The 16,018-nt window shown below is 49.3% G+C and overlaps 2 protein-coding genes across 2 annotated transcripts; both read right to left on the minus strand.

The window, feature by feature from the left end:
• Positions 1 to 12,148: 12,148 nt before the first annotated feature.
• On the minus strand, positions 12,149 to 13,057 carry LOC136452720 (uncharacterized). The gene has a single exon (XM_066453316.1). The coding sequence runs from the start codon at positions 12,959 to 12,961 to the stop codon at positions 12,449 to 12,451; it is 513 nt and encodes a 170-aa protein (XP_066309413.1). The 5' UTR covers positions 12,962 to 13,057; the 3' UTR covers positions 12,149 to 12,448.
• A 1,727-nt stretch (positions 13,058 to 14,784) lies between these two features.
• On the minus strand, positions 14,785 to 15,730 carry LOC136452721 (uncharacterized). The gene has a single exon (XM_066453317.1). It carries the CDS (start codon positions 15,592 to 15,594, stop codon positions 15,034 to 15,036), a length of 561 nt encoding a protein of 186 aa, XP_066309414.1. The 5' UTR covers positions 15,595 to 15,730; the 3' UTR covers positions 14,785 to 15,033.
• Positions 15,731 to 16,018: the final 288 nt, after the last annotated feature.

Genomic DNA, 16,018 nt, shown 5'->3' on the forward strand with positions numbered 1-16,018 from the left:
ATCAAGTGGCGTGGCAAGTTGAGTGGCTAACATCCTTTGGGAAATGATTGTGAAAATGCTAACACACATACACATTGTGGTGTACACTTGGTGGTGTTGGCAGATTTACAAAGGAGGTGGTGTTTGCAGGGGTGAGATGAGTTTGGAAGTGAAAACGAGTTGATCGCGAAGATGCTGGCGTCGGTCAACTGACCAGACGCTGGATCTGAATGCACCGGACGCTGGCAGGCTGTGTCCGGTCAGGCTAACGTACGATGACGCAGAAGCTGGAGTGTGACCGAACGCTAGCTGCATCCGATCAAGTGTGACCGGACGCGTTCGGTCGAGGTCGGTACCTTACTGGAAACGACCGGGCGCTGGGGGTTCAGCGTTCGGTCAGTTGAAAGCTGCTGTGTCCGGTCAAGTCAAGTGACCATTGGAACTGGGACACGTGGTCGTCTGCGAGCGACCGGACGCTGAGGTCCAGCGTCCGGTCAACACGACCGGAGCGTCCGGTCGGCCTGACCGTTGCCCAGTGAAGGGGTAACGGCTAGTTTAGCCCTTGGGGCTATAAATAGAAGCGGCCTTCAGCCATGGCTAGTGTGGAGCACCTTGGGGGACTTTGTGTCCAAGCTTGAGAGTGCTTGGGAGCCCTCCATCTCACACATACTTGATAGTGATCATTCGATTGTGTGAGTGAGCGATTCTAGTGTGATTACATCGTGAGGTTGCATCGAGTGGCACTAGGTGATCGAGTTGCAAGCCGGTGGTGCTTGTTACTCTTGAAGGTTGCCACCTCCTAGACGGCTTGGTGGTGGTCTCCGTTGAAGCCCGCAAGAAGCTTGTGCGGTGCTCTGGAGAAGTGCTTGTGAGGGGCACTTGTGCTCGCCCCGCGGGAGTCGCGAAGAGAAACTTTAGTAAAGCATGTCATTGAGCTACCCTCACTCAAGGGGTAGGTTCTTGCAGCGCCCAACATGCGGGCTTAGCGGGTGATGCTAATTAGCCGCCGAACCACCAAGTGAGCGGTCGACACAACGGGGACTAGCGTGTTGGCAAATACGTGAACCTCGGGAGAAAAATCATCGTGTCAACCTTGTTCTTCCCGTTGGTTTGCATCCCTATTACACAAGCTTGCAATTACTTTATACATATTAAGCTTGTGTAGTTGCTCTTGTAATTAGATAGCTTGTGTAGCTTGCTAATTACCTTCTTGCTTGTGTAGCATAGAAGTAGCTCCCTTGCGTGGCTAATTTGGTTTTAGTAACCTTGTTAGTCACATTGCTTAGTTTGTGTAGCTAAGTATTTGCACTCTCTAATTAGGCATTGGTTGCCTTGTTATTGAGCATTGCTAGTGAGCATCGTTAGCTTTGTACTTTTGCTTACTAGCATGTGTAGGAGCTCCCTTGTTGCTTAAAAGTACTAGAGGCATAGGTTTGTGTGACCTTGCTCCTAGCATTGGTTAAGAGAGCTCTAACTAGCCCGGCACCTTTGTTGCATAATTGTTATCTTTGCAAGGTGCTAGAGAACATAGATAGAGGGGTGTAGTCTTGCTAGACCGATAGTTATAATTCCACACTTGTTTCGGTTAGCCAAAGCGATTAATTTTAGAAAAGACTATTCACCCCCCCTCTAGTCCGCCATCTCGACCCTTCACCAGCGGGTCCCTCCTCGATGAGCTGCTGGCTTCCTTCGGGGATGTCTTCGCCGAGCCCACAGGACTGCCCCCCCAAGCGCGCCCGCGACCATGGCATTGTCCTTAAGCCGGGCGCGCCGCCAGTGGCAGTCCGCCCGTATCGGTACCCGGCGGCCCACAAGGATGAACTAGAGCGGCAGTGTGCCGCAATGATCGAGCAGGGCATCGTCCGCCGTAGCGACTCGGTGTTCTCATCGCCGGTCATCCTCATCAAGAAACCGGACGGCTCATGGCGATTCTGCGTCGACTATTGGGCCCTGAACGCACTAACCATCAAGGATGCGTTCCCCATCCCCGTCGTTGACGAACTCCTCGACGAGCTACACGGCGCGCGATTCTTCTCCAAGCTGGACTTGCGGTCGCGGTATCATCAGGTACGGATGCGGCCGGAAGATGTTCACAAGACGGCGTTCCGTACCCATGATGGCCTCTACGAGTTCTTGGTGATGCCGTTTGGGCTGTGCAACGCCCCGGCGACATTCCAAGCCCTCATGAACGATGTCCTCCGGCCGTTCCTATGTCGCTTCGTACTAGTTTTTTTTATGATATTCTAATCTATAGCAACACATGGGCGGATCATCTTTGGCACCTCTACGTAGTCTTCTCCGAGCTTTGGCACCACCAGCTCTTTGTCAAGCGCGCCAAGTGCGCCTTCAGCGTCGCCTCTATCGCGTACCTCGGCCATGTCATCTCGGAGGCAGGAGTTGCCATGGACCCAACCAAGGTGCAGGCCATTCATGACTGGCCAGTACCTCGCTCGGCGCAGGCGGTGTGGGGCTTCCTCAGCTTGGCGGGGTACTACCGTAAATTTGTCCACAACTATGGCACGCTGCGCCACTCACAGCCCTCCTCAAAAAGGATGGTTTCTCCTGGAATGAGGAGGCGGTCGCGGCGTTCGAAGCGCTCAAGACCGCGGTCACCATGGGTCCGGTCCTCGCCATGCCGGACTTCGCCAAGACGTTCGTCGTCGAGTGCGATGCCTCGTCGCACGGGTTTGGCGCAGTGCTCGTTCAAGACTGCCACCCGGTGGCGTTCTTCAGCCGCCCCGTCGCGCCCCGCCATCGCGCCCTTGCCGCTTACGAGCGGGAGCTCATCGGCCTCGTCCATGTCGTCCGACACTGGCGTCCGTACCTGTGGGGCCGCTGCTTCCTCGTCAAGATGGACCATTACAGCCTCAAGTACTTGCTCGATCAGCGGCTCGCGACCATCCCCCAACACCACTGGGTGGGGAAGCTTTTGGGTTTTGACTTCTCTGTCGAGTACAAGCCCGGGACGGCGAACGCGGTGGCCGACGCTCTCTCGCGCCACGACCCAGAGGACGAAGGGTCCATACTGGCCCTATCGGCACCTCGCTTCGACTTCATCACATGTCTCCACCAGGCACAGCTCACCGACCCGGCCCTCGTCGCTATCCAGGACGAAGTGCGCGTGGGCTCCCGTAGGGCACCGTGGACGATCGTCGACAACATGGTGCAGTTCGCTGGGCGCCTGTACATTCCCCCGGCGTCCCCCTTGTTCAGGAGATCGTGGCCGCTGTCCATGAGGATGGACATGAAGGAGTCCAGCGCACGTTGCACAGACTGCGCCGCGACTTTCATTTTCCTGACATGAAGTAGCTCGTGCAGGATTTTGTGCGTGCGTGCGCCACTTGTCAGAGGTACAAGTCGGAGCACTTGCATCCAGCTGGGCTCCTCCTGCCACTGCCTATGCCGCAGGGGGTCTGGACGGACATCGCCCTTGACTTCGTCGAAGCTCTGCCTCGTGTTCGGGGCAAGTCGGTCATCCTAACGGTGGTGGATAGATTCAACAAGTACTGCCACTTCATTCCCTTGGCGCATTCGTACTCCGCCGAGTCCGTCGCACAAGCATTCTTCACCGACATCGTCCGTCTACACGGCGTTCCCCAGTCCATGGTGTCTGACCGTGATCCGGTCTTCACCTTAACGTTCTGGCGCGAGCTCATGCGTCTGACGGGCACCAAGCTACACATGACAACCGCCTTCCACCCCTAGTCGGATGGGCAGTCGGAGGCCGCCAACCGTGTCATCATCATGTACATGCGCTGCCTTACTAGGGATCGACCGCGCCAGTGGCTGCGATGGCTTCCGTGGGCGGAGTTCGTCTTCAACACCGCTTACCAGACGTCGCTGTGGGACACACCGTTCCGCGTTGTCTACGGCCGTGGCCCACCATCCATCCGGTCTTATGAACCGGGGGACACGCGCGTGGCCGCCGTCGCCAAGAGCATGGAGGAGCGCGAGGAGTTCCTGGCGGATATTCGTTATCGCCTTGAACAGGCTCAGGCGCTACAGAAGAAGCACTACGACAAGACGCACCGCAACGTGTCGTATCAGGTCGGCGACTGGGTTCTGCTCCGCCTACGCCAGCGCGCGGCTGCGTCACTACCCCAGGTGGTCACCGGTAAGCTCAAGCCTCGGTACTACGGTCCCTACCGCGTCACGGCGCTCATCAATGAGGTTGTCGTCCGCCTGGCTCTTCCTTCGGGAGCCCGTCTCCGTGATGTCTTCCACATCGGCCTCCTCAGGAAGTTCAACGGACAGCCGCCGGATGCCCCACCGCCTTTGCCGCCCATTCACCATGGTGCTGCCGCTCCAGAGCCAGAACGCGTCGTCCGGTCGCGCCTGGCACGACGTGTGCGCCAGGTCCTTGTGCAGTGGAAGGGGGAGTCGCCTGCCTCGGCTACATGGGAAGACGTGGAGCCGTTCGTCGCCAAATATCCGGCCTTCCAGCTCGAGGACGAGCTGCTCCTCGAGGGGGGGGAGAGATGTCATGTGGGGACGCACATATGCCAGGAATAGAAGGGCCCGGGATGCCAGGCGTGCAGCAGCGCCGCCACGGTCACCTTGGCAGGAGCCAGCCAGGGGTCGGTTTAGGTAATAGCTAGAATAAAGGAAAGAGATCCTATAATTTAGGAATGATTTGTTAGAGTTTGTCAAGGCTATAGCCTATAAGTGTCCTTGTAATCCATCATTGGAGGATAAGCAAGTTATTATTCATCTAATCTCTCTCTCGCTCTCCTCCAACCAAGCCTAGCCGGTCGAGGGGAAAAACCTCAGCCCTAGACGACAACGGCAGGAGACTACGAACTCCGTAGTCGAGGGCCAGCTACCCTAGGGCACGACGCTCTTGACAAGTACTCAGTTACTCATAGCTTTCTAGCTTCTCTCTTAATCCGTCTTCAATATATAATAATGAATGGGCATGGTGCATACTTCCTTAATTTCTGCTCTGTTTTCAGAGGTTTCTTTCACTGCTTCCGTTTCTAGATATATGAGTTTGCATACATAGAACTTTTTCTGATATAATAATTGGATACATAGAACTTGCAGTATCATTTTATAGCTTCCAGCTTCAATCATCGTTGCTATAAAAAAACTAGCAGCTTTGTATTCCAACCCGTCAAGTCCCAGGGTTCAGTAACAAGATGGCAACCAAAGCAACTTCTCCAATTCTCCAGGATGTGCAAAAAAAAGAGCAGCTTCCCAGTTAACTACAACACACTGCATACTACAGACTTGGTTTACAGCTTTTTATCGGTCATGTTGTATTGGCAGTTCCATCAGAATTTTCGCTTTCGAAGACATGTACATATATTGGCAAAAAAATTTAAGGGCCCGTTGTCCACTAAATGACCAAACCCTGTGCATTTGTCATTCCTGCTATATGGACATCACAGATTTTATTGAATTTTATTATTTCATATAACTACAAAGATGTGCTAGCATCGAGATTGCATATGCCTGCATAAGACTTTCTCCATGTCTAAAATTTTCCATGTGCCTGCATATGCGCGTGACAATAGAGCGTACCGAGTCTTGTCTGGAAGTAGAATTTAAACCCGTAACGTTCCAAATTAAAATCTTTGCAGGATCCATTAGACAACAGGTTTTAAGATCGACCAACCCCACAGCAGATGGTTAACCCAACGGTTCACCATCATCCCCTTGGCCAAAGACATCAGGCATGGACCAATTGAGTAGAGTAGCCAACACCTGAAGATGAGAATCAGACAGAGGATGCCTGAACAGCTTCGCGTAGTCATCTTGAGCCTGCTGGTTGATACCTTCGCCTTTGCCGAGGATGTCCAGAGCACGCATAGCCTTCTTCTGAGACTTGCAGCTTCGCTTCGTACGCCGGGCGAGCCTGCCGAGAAAGGCGGCTGTGGCCTCCGAAAGTGAGGGAGTCCCATCCTGGGGCGGAGTCACCAAGGGGACTACGACGCCCGGGACAAGGGTGTGGTGCAGAGGGCCGTCCAGACCTGAGCCCACCCCGGCATGGGAGCCGGAGGGGCGGAGACGCAAGCGGCTGCGCATCAAGGGGAGTGGGACAACAGTCGAAGGCGCACCCAATAGGGAGACAAAGACCGAGGTTGGAGCTGCAGCAGCAGGTTTTGTATTGATATTTTTTTTAGATATTTTGATTATGATATTTTGACTAGAGAAGATATCCAACCCCTTGTAGATACGGGTTTGAAGAAAATTGCAGGCTGGGGAGGGAAGCTCCTGTCATTAGCAGCTAGGGCTATGCTCATTAAGTCTTGCGTAGCAAGTATTCCAGTATATCTTCTCTCCTTTATCAAGTTTCCAAAATGGGCCATTAAGTTGATTAGCACTCAGATGACCAATTATCTCTGGAATGACTCAGTGGAAAGGCATAGATACAATTTAGCAAATTGGGAAGTTGTAGCCATGTGTAAAGAGTATGGGGGTTTAGGTATCCCAAATTTAAGGGATCTTAATATTAGCCTTCTAGCTTCTTGGTTGAAAAGGTACAATAGTGATAGGGAGAAGCTCTGGAAAGAGCTTTTAGATTTCAAATATGATACTAAATGTCCAAATGTCCTTTTATCTAGCCCTGTAGGTGCATCAGAATTTTTTAAAGGGTTTATGTGGGCCTCTCAGGCTGCTAGGATGGGTTACAAGTGGAAAGTAGGTAATGGTAGAAAAGTTAGGCTTTGGGAGGATAATTGGCTAGGGTCATCAAGTTTAGCTATCCAATTTTGGCCCATCTACAAATTGTGAATGAGAAGGGTAAAACTATAGCTGATCTTTGGGATGGGGAGTTCTTGAAATGTACCTTTAGAAGGAACATGTCTGAGGACTTATATTAATCCTGGCTAGAGATTGTAGAACTGGTGGACACCATCCATTTACTTGATGAGGAGGATGAGATGATTTGGCAGTTTACTACCTTGGGGGTCTATTCATCCCAGTCTCTTTATAAGATTATTAATTTTAGAGGGATAAAACATGTCCATGTTTCAGCAGTCTGGGGTCTGAAAAAAGCTACAGAGCTGTACAGGGGCTAAAACAGGGAACAGAGCTAAGGGAGATCAAAATTACAAAGCATCTAGCCAAAGACTAACTAGAACTCTATCTGAGTCACTTATACGGTGGGACTGGAGAGCAGCTTCCTCCTTGAAGTTTGATCTGTTGAAGTGAGCTTGAACACCATCAAATACAAATCTGTTTCTGATCTTCCAGAGCTCCCATGCAGCAATAAGGAAGATCTCCATGAAGAAAGGAATACCGGCCAGCTGTCTGCTACAGTCAATCCTTCTGTGGATGTCATCATCATTCACCCAAGCTATCCCAAGCTTGTCCCAGCATTTCTTAGCAAAATGACACTCAAAGAAAAGATGATCAATGGTCTCTTCGACACCATCATCACAAAGCACACAAAAACAATCAGGCTGGACATTAAAATTTCTTCTTGCAAGCATACTCTTCGTATTTAATCTATCCAGCAGAATTAGCCAGGCAAAGAACTTGACTCTGGGAGTCACCTTGGATTTCCAAACCAAACGAAAGGCAGCCGGTGTCTGAACATTGAGGAAGGCCAGCTTGTATAGCTTAGCGGCGGTGTACATGACATTGCCCCAACAGAAGATTCTTTGGTCAGGTTCACCTGTCAGCACAAATTCTTGGATTAACACTCAAATCATCAAGCTCTACGGCAGCAGCTTCAGAGATGGGAATGTCAAAAAGTTCATCAAGACTGCTGGCTTCACTTGCTTCTTTTACAGACATGTCAGGGTATTTAGCAAAATGAGCAATGTTAGGCAGTAATTCATCAAGGCATTCACCTGCCCAATTATCCTTCCAAAATAAAACCGAGGACCCATCCCCAAGCTGACAGGTAGTGATGAAACCATAGAGATCCTTCAGTCTGAAGATATCCTTCCACCAGAAGGAGCCGACTTCTCTTTGAATATGAGGCACTCTGTTGCTGTAATGCTTAAACCATACTTGCTGCACCCAAGCGATATCAACTTTGGAATAGAACTTATGAAGTTGCTTTAGAAGCAAAGCATCATTCTGCAAACACTAATTTTTGATACCAAGGCCACCTTTGTTTTTTGGCCTCTGGGCTAGAGGCCAGGCAACCAAGTTTCCACCCCTCTTTTTTTCTGAGTTTCCCCTCCATAGACATTGCTTTCTAATCCTGTCCACACTATGAATCACGCCTTTATGGAGCTTGATGGTGCACATAGCATATGTGGCCGTGGGAGTGAGCACAGAATTGATATACTCAACCCTGCCTGAATAAGAAAGGAGGGTTGAGCAAGCAGACAACTTTCTTTCCACTCTATCCAGAAGAGGAGCAAAATCTTCAATCCTCGGATTATCAGTTCGAGAAATTTTACAGTGTTTGGAAAAAAAATGAGAGCCATTCATCCAGCGAGATCTAATGGTAAAAAATAATGTCAAAACCGAACTGTCAAATTCTGCTATTTCTGTTCCTGCTTATATTCATATATGAAATGGCAAATGGGACTGCCTTGGAAATTAATGGGTAATCACCTTATGTAGATATCATTGGCCCTCAAATACTCTGTCGAGCACTTGTCATTAATTTTTGCCAATTATGTTCCAGTTTAATATTCATTTGAAGTGACAAATGCGATGGCCTCTGGAAATTAATGTGGAGTCAGCTTATTGTAGTAGATATCATTAGCTCTCCAATAGTCCAATACTCTGACGAACACTTAGTTGTCTCTTTCTGCCAATTCTGTTCCATTTTGATATTCATTTGAAGTGACATATGGGATTGGCTTGGAAATTAATGGGCAATCAGCTTATGAGAGGTCCATAGTTCCGTACATGCGAAGTGTAGTGTGCAACAATGATAATGCTCATTCAAATGCACACTATCAGCACACTGTGTCAGTGGTCATGCTTCATTCTGTTTTCTTTAGACCACTTGTAAATCTCTTTGACTTGTATTGTGGTAACATGTCCATATCCTACTTGGCTGTTTGAGCACAATTCACTGGATTCCTGTTCCTTTAGCACAGTTCACTGGAATTCTGTTCCTTCCTTTTTCCATATGAACTCACAGAAGGGTCTGGGTTTTTGTTTGATTTTTTTTCTTGCTTTTATTAAATAATTAAGACAAATAAGGGTCTGGGTTTTTGTTCGATCATTGTTTTCCTTCTCTGTATGAACTCAAAGTATATATCAAAATGCTTTTTGATGTCCTGATCTCAATGCTGTTTCTCACATTGCTAACCTCTTCGGTTTTGTTGATGCCTTCTAGGTGCTTGGTCTGGAGAAGCTAAAAATAGAGCTGCAATCTCGCGGATTAAAATGTGGTGGAACTTTACAGGAGCGAGCTGCTCGACTCTTCCTTCTGAAGACAACTCCATTGGATAAGTTACCAAAGAAGCTGCTCGCAAAGGCCACTACTGGGGCGAAGTGAGAAGCTGTAGCAACATATAAACAAGTACTAAAGGTGCAATGCTTAAGTTTTTCTTTGGCAATATATGGAAATCTGTTGTGGTGAAGGGCTTCCCTTGGCTTGGCATTGACAATTAATGAGATGTCTGTATGTACGTATATGTTAAGCGTTACTTGGAAGGCCTAAGTTTGGACTAGGATCTGTGATGCCTTAAACTTTTCCTTAAAAAAAGGGGGTGAGGGAAAATGAATGAAGTTTGCCATTCCGTTGCCTGGTATAAACAATTGCACCTGTTGACCCCTAGGATTGGTTAGCAATTCAGATTGTCCATGATTTAGGTAGGATTTTAGAACTGCCTTGAAGAATATAACAAGTGTTCTGTTCTGAAGAGGCATATATGCTTGAGTGCAATGCACACTAAGCTCTTGTATGGTGTCTCATAGAACAGGGCTTAGAAATTAGCAGTGGAGCCACTACAGGCTAACTGAATTACATCTTAAAAATGAAAGAAAAAGATTCACTCGGATTAGCAGTGTTTGGACCACTTTGGATTATTATAATATGGATTGTGAATTATGATCATATATATAGTAATCTAGATTGTGGATTATAATAATCTAATTTGTTTGGAACCTTGGATTTTAGGTGTTGGATTATTGCTTGGACTATAATCTCCTATTAGTAAGCTGGAGGTGGATTATAGATTACTACCATCCGCTGGTTGGATTTTTATAATCTATATCTCATAATTAGAGTGTTTATATTAGTTAGAGATTGTTTTTAGTAGTTACCATAATCCAAGGTGATCCAAACATATCCGACAATGGAAATCTCCAGTTTCGCTCTATTTTCTCAAACTTGTTTGAAAAAGGGTCTTACATTGGATATAAGGGTCACGTTGTCCTCTTAATTTGGTCAAGCTAAGTTTGGACCGATCGATTCACGGAGGCGCTACTTAGTTCAGCTGTCGAACATGTCAAGTAGTTAAAGCATGCTCATTTGCTCTGGTATTTTCACAATCATAACAACAACTTTGATTTGTTTGGTTCAAGTAAACCCAATCTTGTTTTGTCTTAACTTTGTGTTGGGATCCACATTCATCACCTTCTCTCGAATGGTGGCCTCATGTGCCATGGTTGCTGTCATTTTTTTTCGACATTCTTAGTCACACCCTTCAAGATCACCTTGACTTCATTTAACATGTCCAAAAGTTTGATCACTTGATACATCCTATTCCCCTTCTAGCCTCTATCTTTTTGCAACAACATACGCAACATCAAATTAGTTTCATTAACTCCACAAGGAAATATGTCTTAATAGTGTATCTTTTTGGTGCAAAGTTAGAGAAGTTTGACTTAAGACAACTAAAATCGTCTATATATTTGGTATCATTTTTTATGTGTATTAAACACATATTTTTTTATCTTTACAGTAGCTAGATATTGACTGGAGCTGTGACAAACGGATCTAGTGCTACAAATTCTGTAAGGTCCGGTTACTATTGCGGCGTGGACGTCAGGAATCTCCACGTTTCACTTTTACTATTTCGCTGTCAGTTGTCACTCTCTGTTCTACCTTGTCTGAAACGGTCAAGGTCTCAAGGATAAGGTCGCGTTGCCCTCTTAATTGATCACGATAAAACTTTTGAACCGGTCAGAATTGTGGTGACGGCCACATTAGTGGCTTCAACGTTGCTCCTGCTCCTGCCGTTCACAGTTCCGAAAACAGGCCGACAAAGTGGATTATCCAAAAAAGAAAAGGAAAAGGGTCACAGACTGGATTACGTGCTGGGAACGGGCGCCCCTACATGTGTAGAGCGCCGGCTAGTAATCACTGCTGTTATTTTTTAACCTCCATCAATTTGGCCGTGGTAATTATTGTAAGCTTACACCATGGATAGACAGGCTCAGGTAACACCGTAATATGTAGCCTGTTTAAGAAAGCTAAAGGTTGTATTGTAGTATTAGAAGCCAAACACAGGTACGATTGAACTTTTGTTGGCTTACGTACATAGAATGCTAATCCCAGAGGTATAGTTATATACGTATGTTCAATCTATTTAAATAAAAAAGAGGCAATCGGCCCACAGAATGAAGGTGGCTTGTGAAAAGCAGAAGCTCGAGTAAACTGACCCTTAGACGCTTGCTAATCAAACATCTCACCTTGACAGCCGTCTTGAGAATGAAATGAAAAGGTAGATCAGAGACGAAGAAAGTTAGTAGCTGTTTGGCTGGCTAGAAAAATGGCTGATGTTGATGCTGATATTAATTTATCGTGAGAAAAAAAATACTGTTATTTTACTGAAACGGTACGGCCGATAAGTTCAAACGAACGAGGCTAACAGATGGGCTGAGGCAGTGCCCGAACGTGACGCCGTAGATGGATGAGGACGCGTCCGCGGTACCGTTTGTTTTTGTTACCGGGAGCGTGAAAACGGCGGGCCACTGGGCAGGTCGACTGTTTCTACCAGTTATCTCATCTACTAGCTCCTGACGTACGTGACAGTAACCGTTGTACCACCTGACCGTCCCGTTGCTTTCTGCTCGAGGTAACCCGTGTGAAAGGGTAAGGTCCGAGCAGTGCCGCAGCCAATGCAAATGCTCGCTGCTGATGCATGCATTCGCCGCCGTGGCTGCGTGGCAGGTTTGGCTTCCCGTTCAGAAAAGAGAAAACTAAGAAGCTTGAAGATGAAGCGATAGCGCTGAGGCGATAGAGACGAAGTGCTCATGAACTGAGAAGCTGAGCTGCACTGCTTCTTCTGTCGAGACTAGAAACTCGAACGAAACAAACCATGCTCCCATGTAATCATTTTGGTAGCTAGTGAACCACCAGGTATATATACGAGGATCTCAATATATATACTGAAGAGAACTATATATAAAACTGATCAAGCTAGTTGACACCTCTTTCCACAATACTCCTATCCTATATATGTACAGGCATGGCCGCCGGGTGAGCAACGGCAACGCATCATACACTCCTCACCTGAAACGGCCACTGGCTTAGGAAACTTAGCTAGCTAAAAAGTTGCTCACGTCTAATTTAATAGAGAAACTACTAAGCAAACTCCAGCACTCAAAAGCTAGTGGTGTCACAACAGTGTGTGATGCTCTCAAACCTGTTCTCCTTTATCGTCGGGAGCATGGGCCTCCGCGCGTCCCGGCTCGCGCCGCCGCCACCGCAGCTCCCGGCCCGTAGCTCGCCTTTGAGCTCGGCCATCCTGGCCTTGCGCTCCCGCGCGCTCCGCGCTTTCAGCCTCGCCACCAGCGCCTCCGCGTCCTTCCTCCTCATCACGATCTTCACCGTCAACAACACCTTGCCGGCCGGGGCCGGGGCCGCGCCACCCTCCCGCAGAGATCTTCTCGCACGAGGACGCCCCGCACGCGTCGTTTCCTCCTCCTCAGCGTCGTCGTCGTCGTCGTCGTCCCGCCCCTGCTTGCGCGCCGTGGCCACCACGCGGCGGCTCGGCGTGGCAGGAGGCACCACCTCGGTGACGACGTTCTCGGAGCGCTTGCGCCCGGTCCCGGCGTCCCTCCGGCCGGTGCCGGTGGCCTCGCGGGACGCGCGCGGCGGCACGGTGTTGCCCATGTCTGTGCGTGCGTGCGTGGAGCGGAACTGGCCAAGTGAGTGGTTACTAAGGAGTGACACGACACGAGATGGTGGTGTTTGGAACTCGGATATGGTTCTTCGGCCCTTTAAACGCTGCCGCGCTCGTGCCTTAACTATTTGTAGCGTCACGAAGCGGAGGACTTGTTCAGACAGGGTAAAAGGGACGTGTGCACAGCGCAGCGCGGCACGGATAAGTTTTCTCGTTCTCGTGGGCCTGAACGGAAGCGCGGGAACTAAAGTCCTGTTTGATTGAGACCCTATCAGGCAGGTTCAGGCATCAATCTCAGTCTCGACGTCTACGATAAGTGGCTGTGTAAACCGTCTCTAATGCCTAATAATAATAAAATATATCGCAGCTTTGAACCGGTCTATATAGACTGTGACGGCGTCAAAGTGGCTCATCAAGGCACTAACGAATAACTGCATACTGCCAATGAATCTAGCCACTCATATTTGTTATTATTATTTTCGAAACAATGAGATCCAGCACGTCTTTTGGAGCCAAAGTTAGTGCGGCGGATTTGGTTGGTGACTATATCTTGCCATATGTTGCTACATTAAGTTAAGCGAGGTTAAATACCTTTGCCAATTGTTTGGTCATGGGCTTATGGCAACGATTGTGCCAAGGTTCTCAGAAACAACCGTACCCTAAATGCCCAATAATTCACGTACTACAACATAATTAAAGTATGAGTTTGTTTTGGGATGTTTTGAGATGAGATGTTTCTATCCTTGATTTTTATGATCGAATGGTCTTATATTCCATATTCGGTTAAGGAGGATGGTCCATGTTTATTTTTTTTGTTTGGTTGGGGTGATTGAACTAAATGGGATGTGGATTTGACACCATCAATCATTGTTAGCTACAAGAACCACTCCATCCTCTCATCCAACTCGCTTCTTCTCTCAATTTTTTCCCTTCCGTTGCCTACCATCCCGCTCTGTCCAGCCATTGGCGGCTCGGCCAACGTGTTGTCTGTGCCAGTCGTCACCCCCGCCTCCTCCCCACCGCCCGCCTGCGCGGATACGCAGCCTCTACCACGTCGCTCGCACCTACACGGCATAGCCACCTATTAAACTATTACAGTCGTAAAATTTTGAATAAGAAATTAAGCATATAATTTTTTTTAAGAGTTTGTGCTCATGAAGGTGCTACTACACGGTCTTACACGGTCTCCAACGACCACAACCCAAAATACAAGATCCATTCGTCATTTGTGTAGCGCTACAGGTAAATGGTTCAATACATATTTTTGTTCTTCTCCAACAACAAGACCCAAAAAACAACCCTGCCTGCAAATGGGTCTCTAGGAGAGAGCATACTCAGATTTAGGTTATGTCTCTCCTGACACCAAAAATGTCTTCCATATAGGTACTCTGTTGGAAGCTATAGGTACTGTGTTACATATTTTGGATTTGGGTTCCACGATAGGTCTCCCATTGGACAGCCTTATGCATGTCATGATCATTTGGTACCTAAAAAACAAATAAATACAAGGCTGAGTACAAAATACTTAGCAAGTACATTTAGAACCAGAGAAAGAAATACAACATGTGAATTCATGAACGAGAAAACAGAGCATCTATCAAATAGTAGTTAACGTCTGAAGCGGACAGTACGACCCATTGGCAATGGTAATGAAGCCAGAACCGCCAGATGGCCTGAGCCTGATCGATCGCTGAACTGTCCATGCCCGCGGTGCAGTTCCCGTTCCCGGCTTGGGTGTCGTGAAGGAAAAGGAGCCCTTGCCTGGTGCATGATGCTCTCCGTTCTAATTGGAAATCAAAGTCCAGCCCGATCGTTGTTGTAATGATCCATGAAAACATATATATAGATGTGCTGGTTTGAAGCCACCTCTTTGCAGAGCTCGTGTAGCACATGGCCGGGTGACCAACCAGCCATACCTCCTTAACTGAGACAACAAAAGGACACTAAGCTAACAAGTTAATTACTACTACTACTTCTAAGCAATCTCCGGTTCCCAGACTAGTCGTGTCACTTTCAGTCTCACAGAACTCGCACCACTGGGATGTTCATGCTCTCCTTCAAGCTAGTTCTCCTTTATCGGAGCGAGGCTGGGCTTCCATGCGTCCCGGCACGGCGTCGGGCTTGCACCCCCGACGCCGCAGTCGCCGGCACGGAACTCGCCCTTGAGCTCGGCCATCCTGGCCTTGCGCTCCCGCGCGCTCTGCGCGTTCAGCCTCGCCACCAGCGCCTCCGCGTCCTTCCTCTTCAACACGATCTTCACCGTCACGACCGCGGCGGCGGCCGAGGCCTGCTTGCCGACGGCGGCGGCGTCGTCAGACCCGACGTCGCCTGCCCACGACGAGACTCCCCCCGCAGGAGCACGAGCACGGGCACGGGCACGCGAACGCCCCGGCCCCGCCCGCGTCGTGTCGTCCTCCTGCTGCTGCTGCTCGAGCTCGACGTCGTCGTCCCGCTGATGCTTGCGCGGCGTGACGGCTAAGCGCCTCGGCGGCGCGGCATCCGGACCCGCCGCCGGCACCTCGGGGACGAAGCTCTTGGGACGCCGCCTCCCCCTGGTCGTCGTCACGGCGGCCGTGCCGGCGGCCTCCTTGCGGCACATGCGCGGCGCCACGGTGTTGCCCATGTCTGCGCGTGCGTGCAGCGGGACTGACTGGCCAAGTGATTGGTGGTTGTTACGGAGTGAGACGAGGCGGAGGCAAAGGGTGCTGCTGGCGCCTGGCGGTGGTGGACACTGGACAGCAGGACTGGTGGTGAGCTCGGGTGCTGGCCCGGCCGGTTAATAAATAGTGCGCGAAGGGGGGGGGGAGGACTCATTCAACCTGGGTAAAAAGGACGTGCGCAACTCGCCGTATAGACCTGGGCGGGCTCCTCGCGGTCCACGGGGACTGAACTCTGAACTGAGGGCTTCTCTTCTTCCGTCGTCGTCTTTTGGAGGGTGGACCTGCGGTTGTGTGGCCGCGGTGAGAGTGCCACGCTGTTGGTCGAAATCAGAGTTACCTGGCCGGAGCGCAGGCTGTGGCTCGAGACCGTGGACGACGGGGCGGAAT

Source organism: Miscanthus floridulus, chromosome 5 (assembly GCF_019320115.1).
Source record: "Miscanthus floridulus cultivar M001 chromosome 5, ASM1932011v1, whole genome shotgun sequence".
Taxonomy (NCBI): domain Eukaryota; kingdom Viridiplantae; phylum Streptophyta; class Magnoliopsida; order Poales; family Poaceae; genus Miscanthus; species Miscanthus floridulus.

Bases quoted from the DNA above. Each gene is read 5' to 3' on its own strand.
- LOC136452720 (XM_066453316.1), bottom strand. From the start codon at position 12,961: ATGGGCAACACCGTGCCGCCGCGCGCGTCCCGCGAGGCCACCGGCACC.
- LOC136452721 (XM_066453317.1), bottom strand. From the start codon at position 15,594: ATGGGCAACACCGTGGCGCCGCGCATGTGCCGCAAGGAGGCCGCCGGC.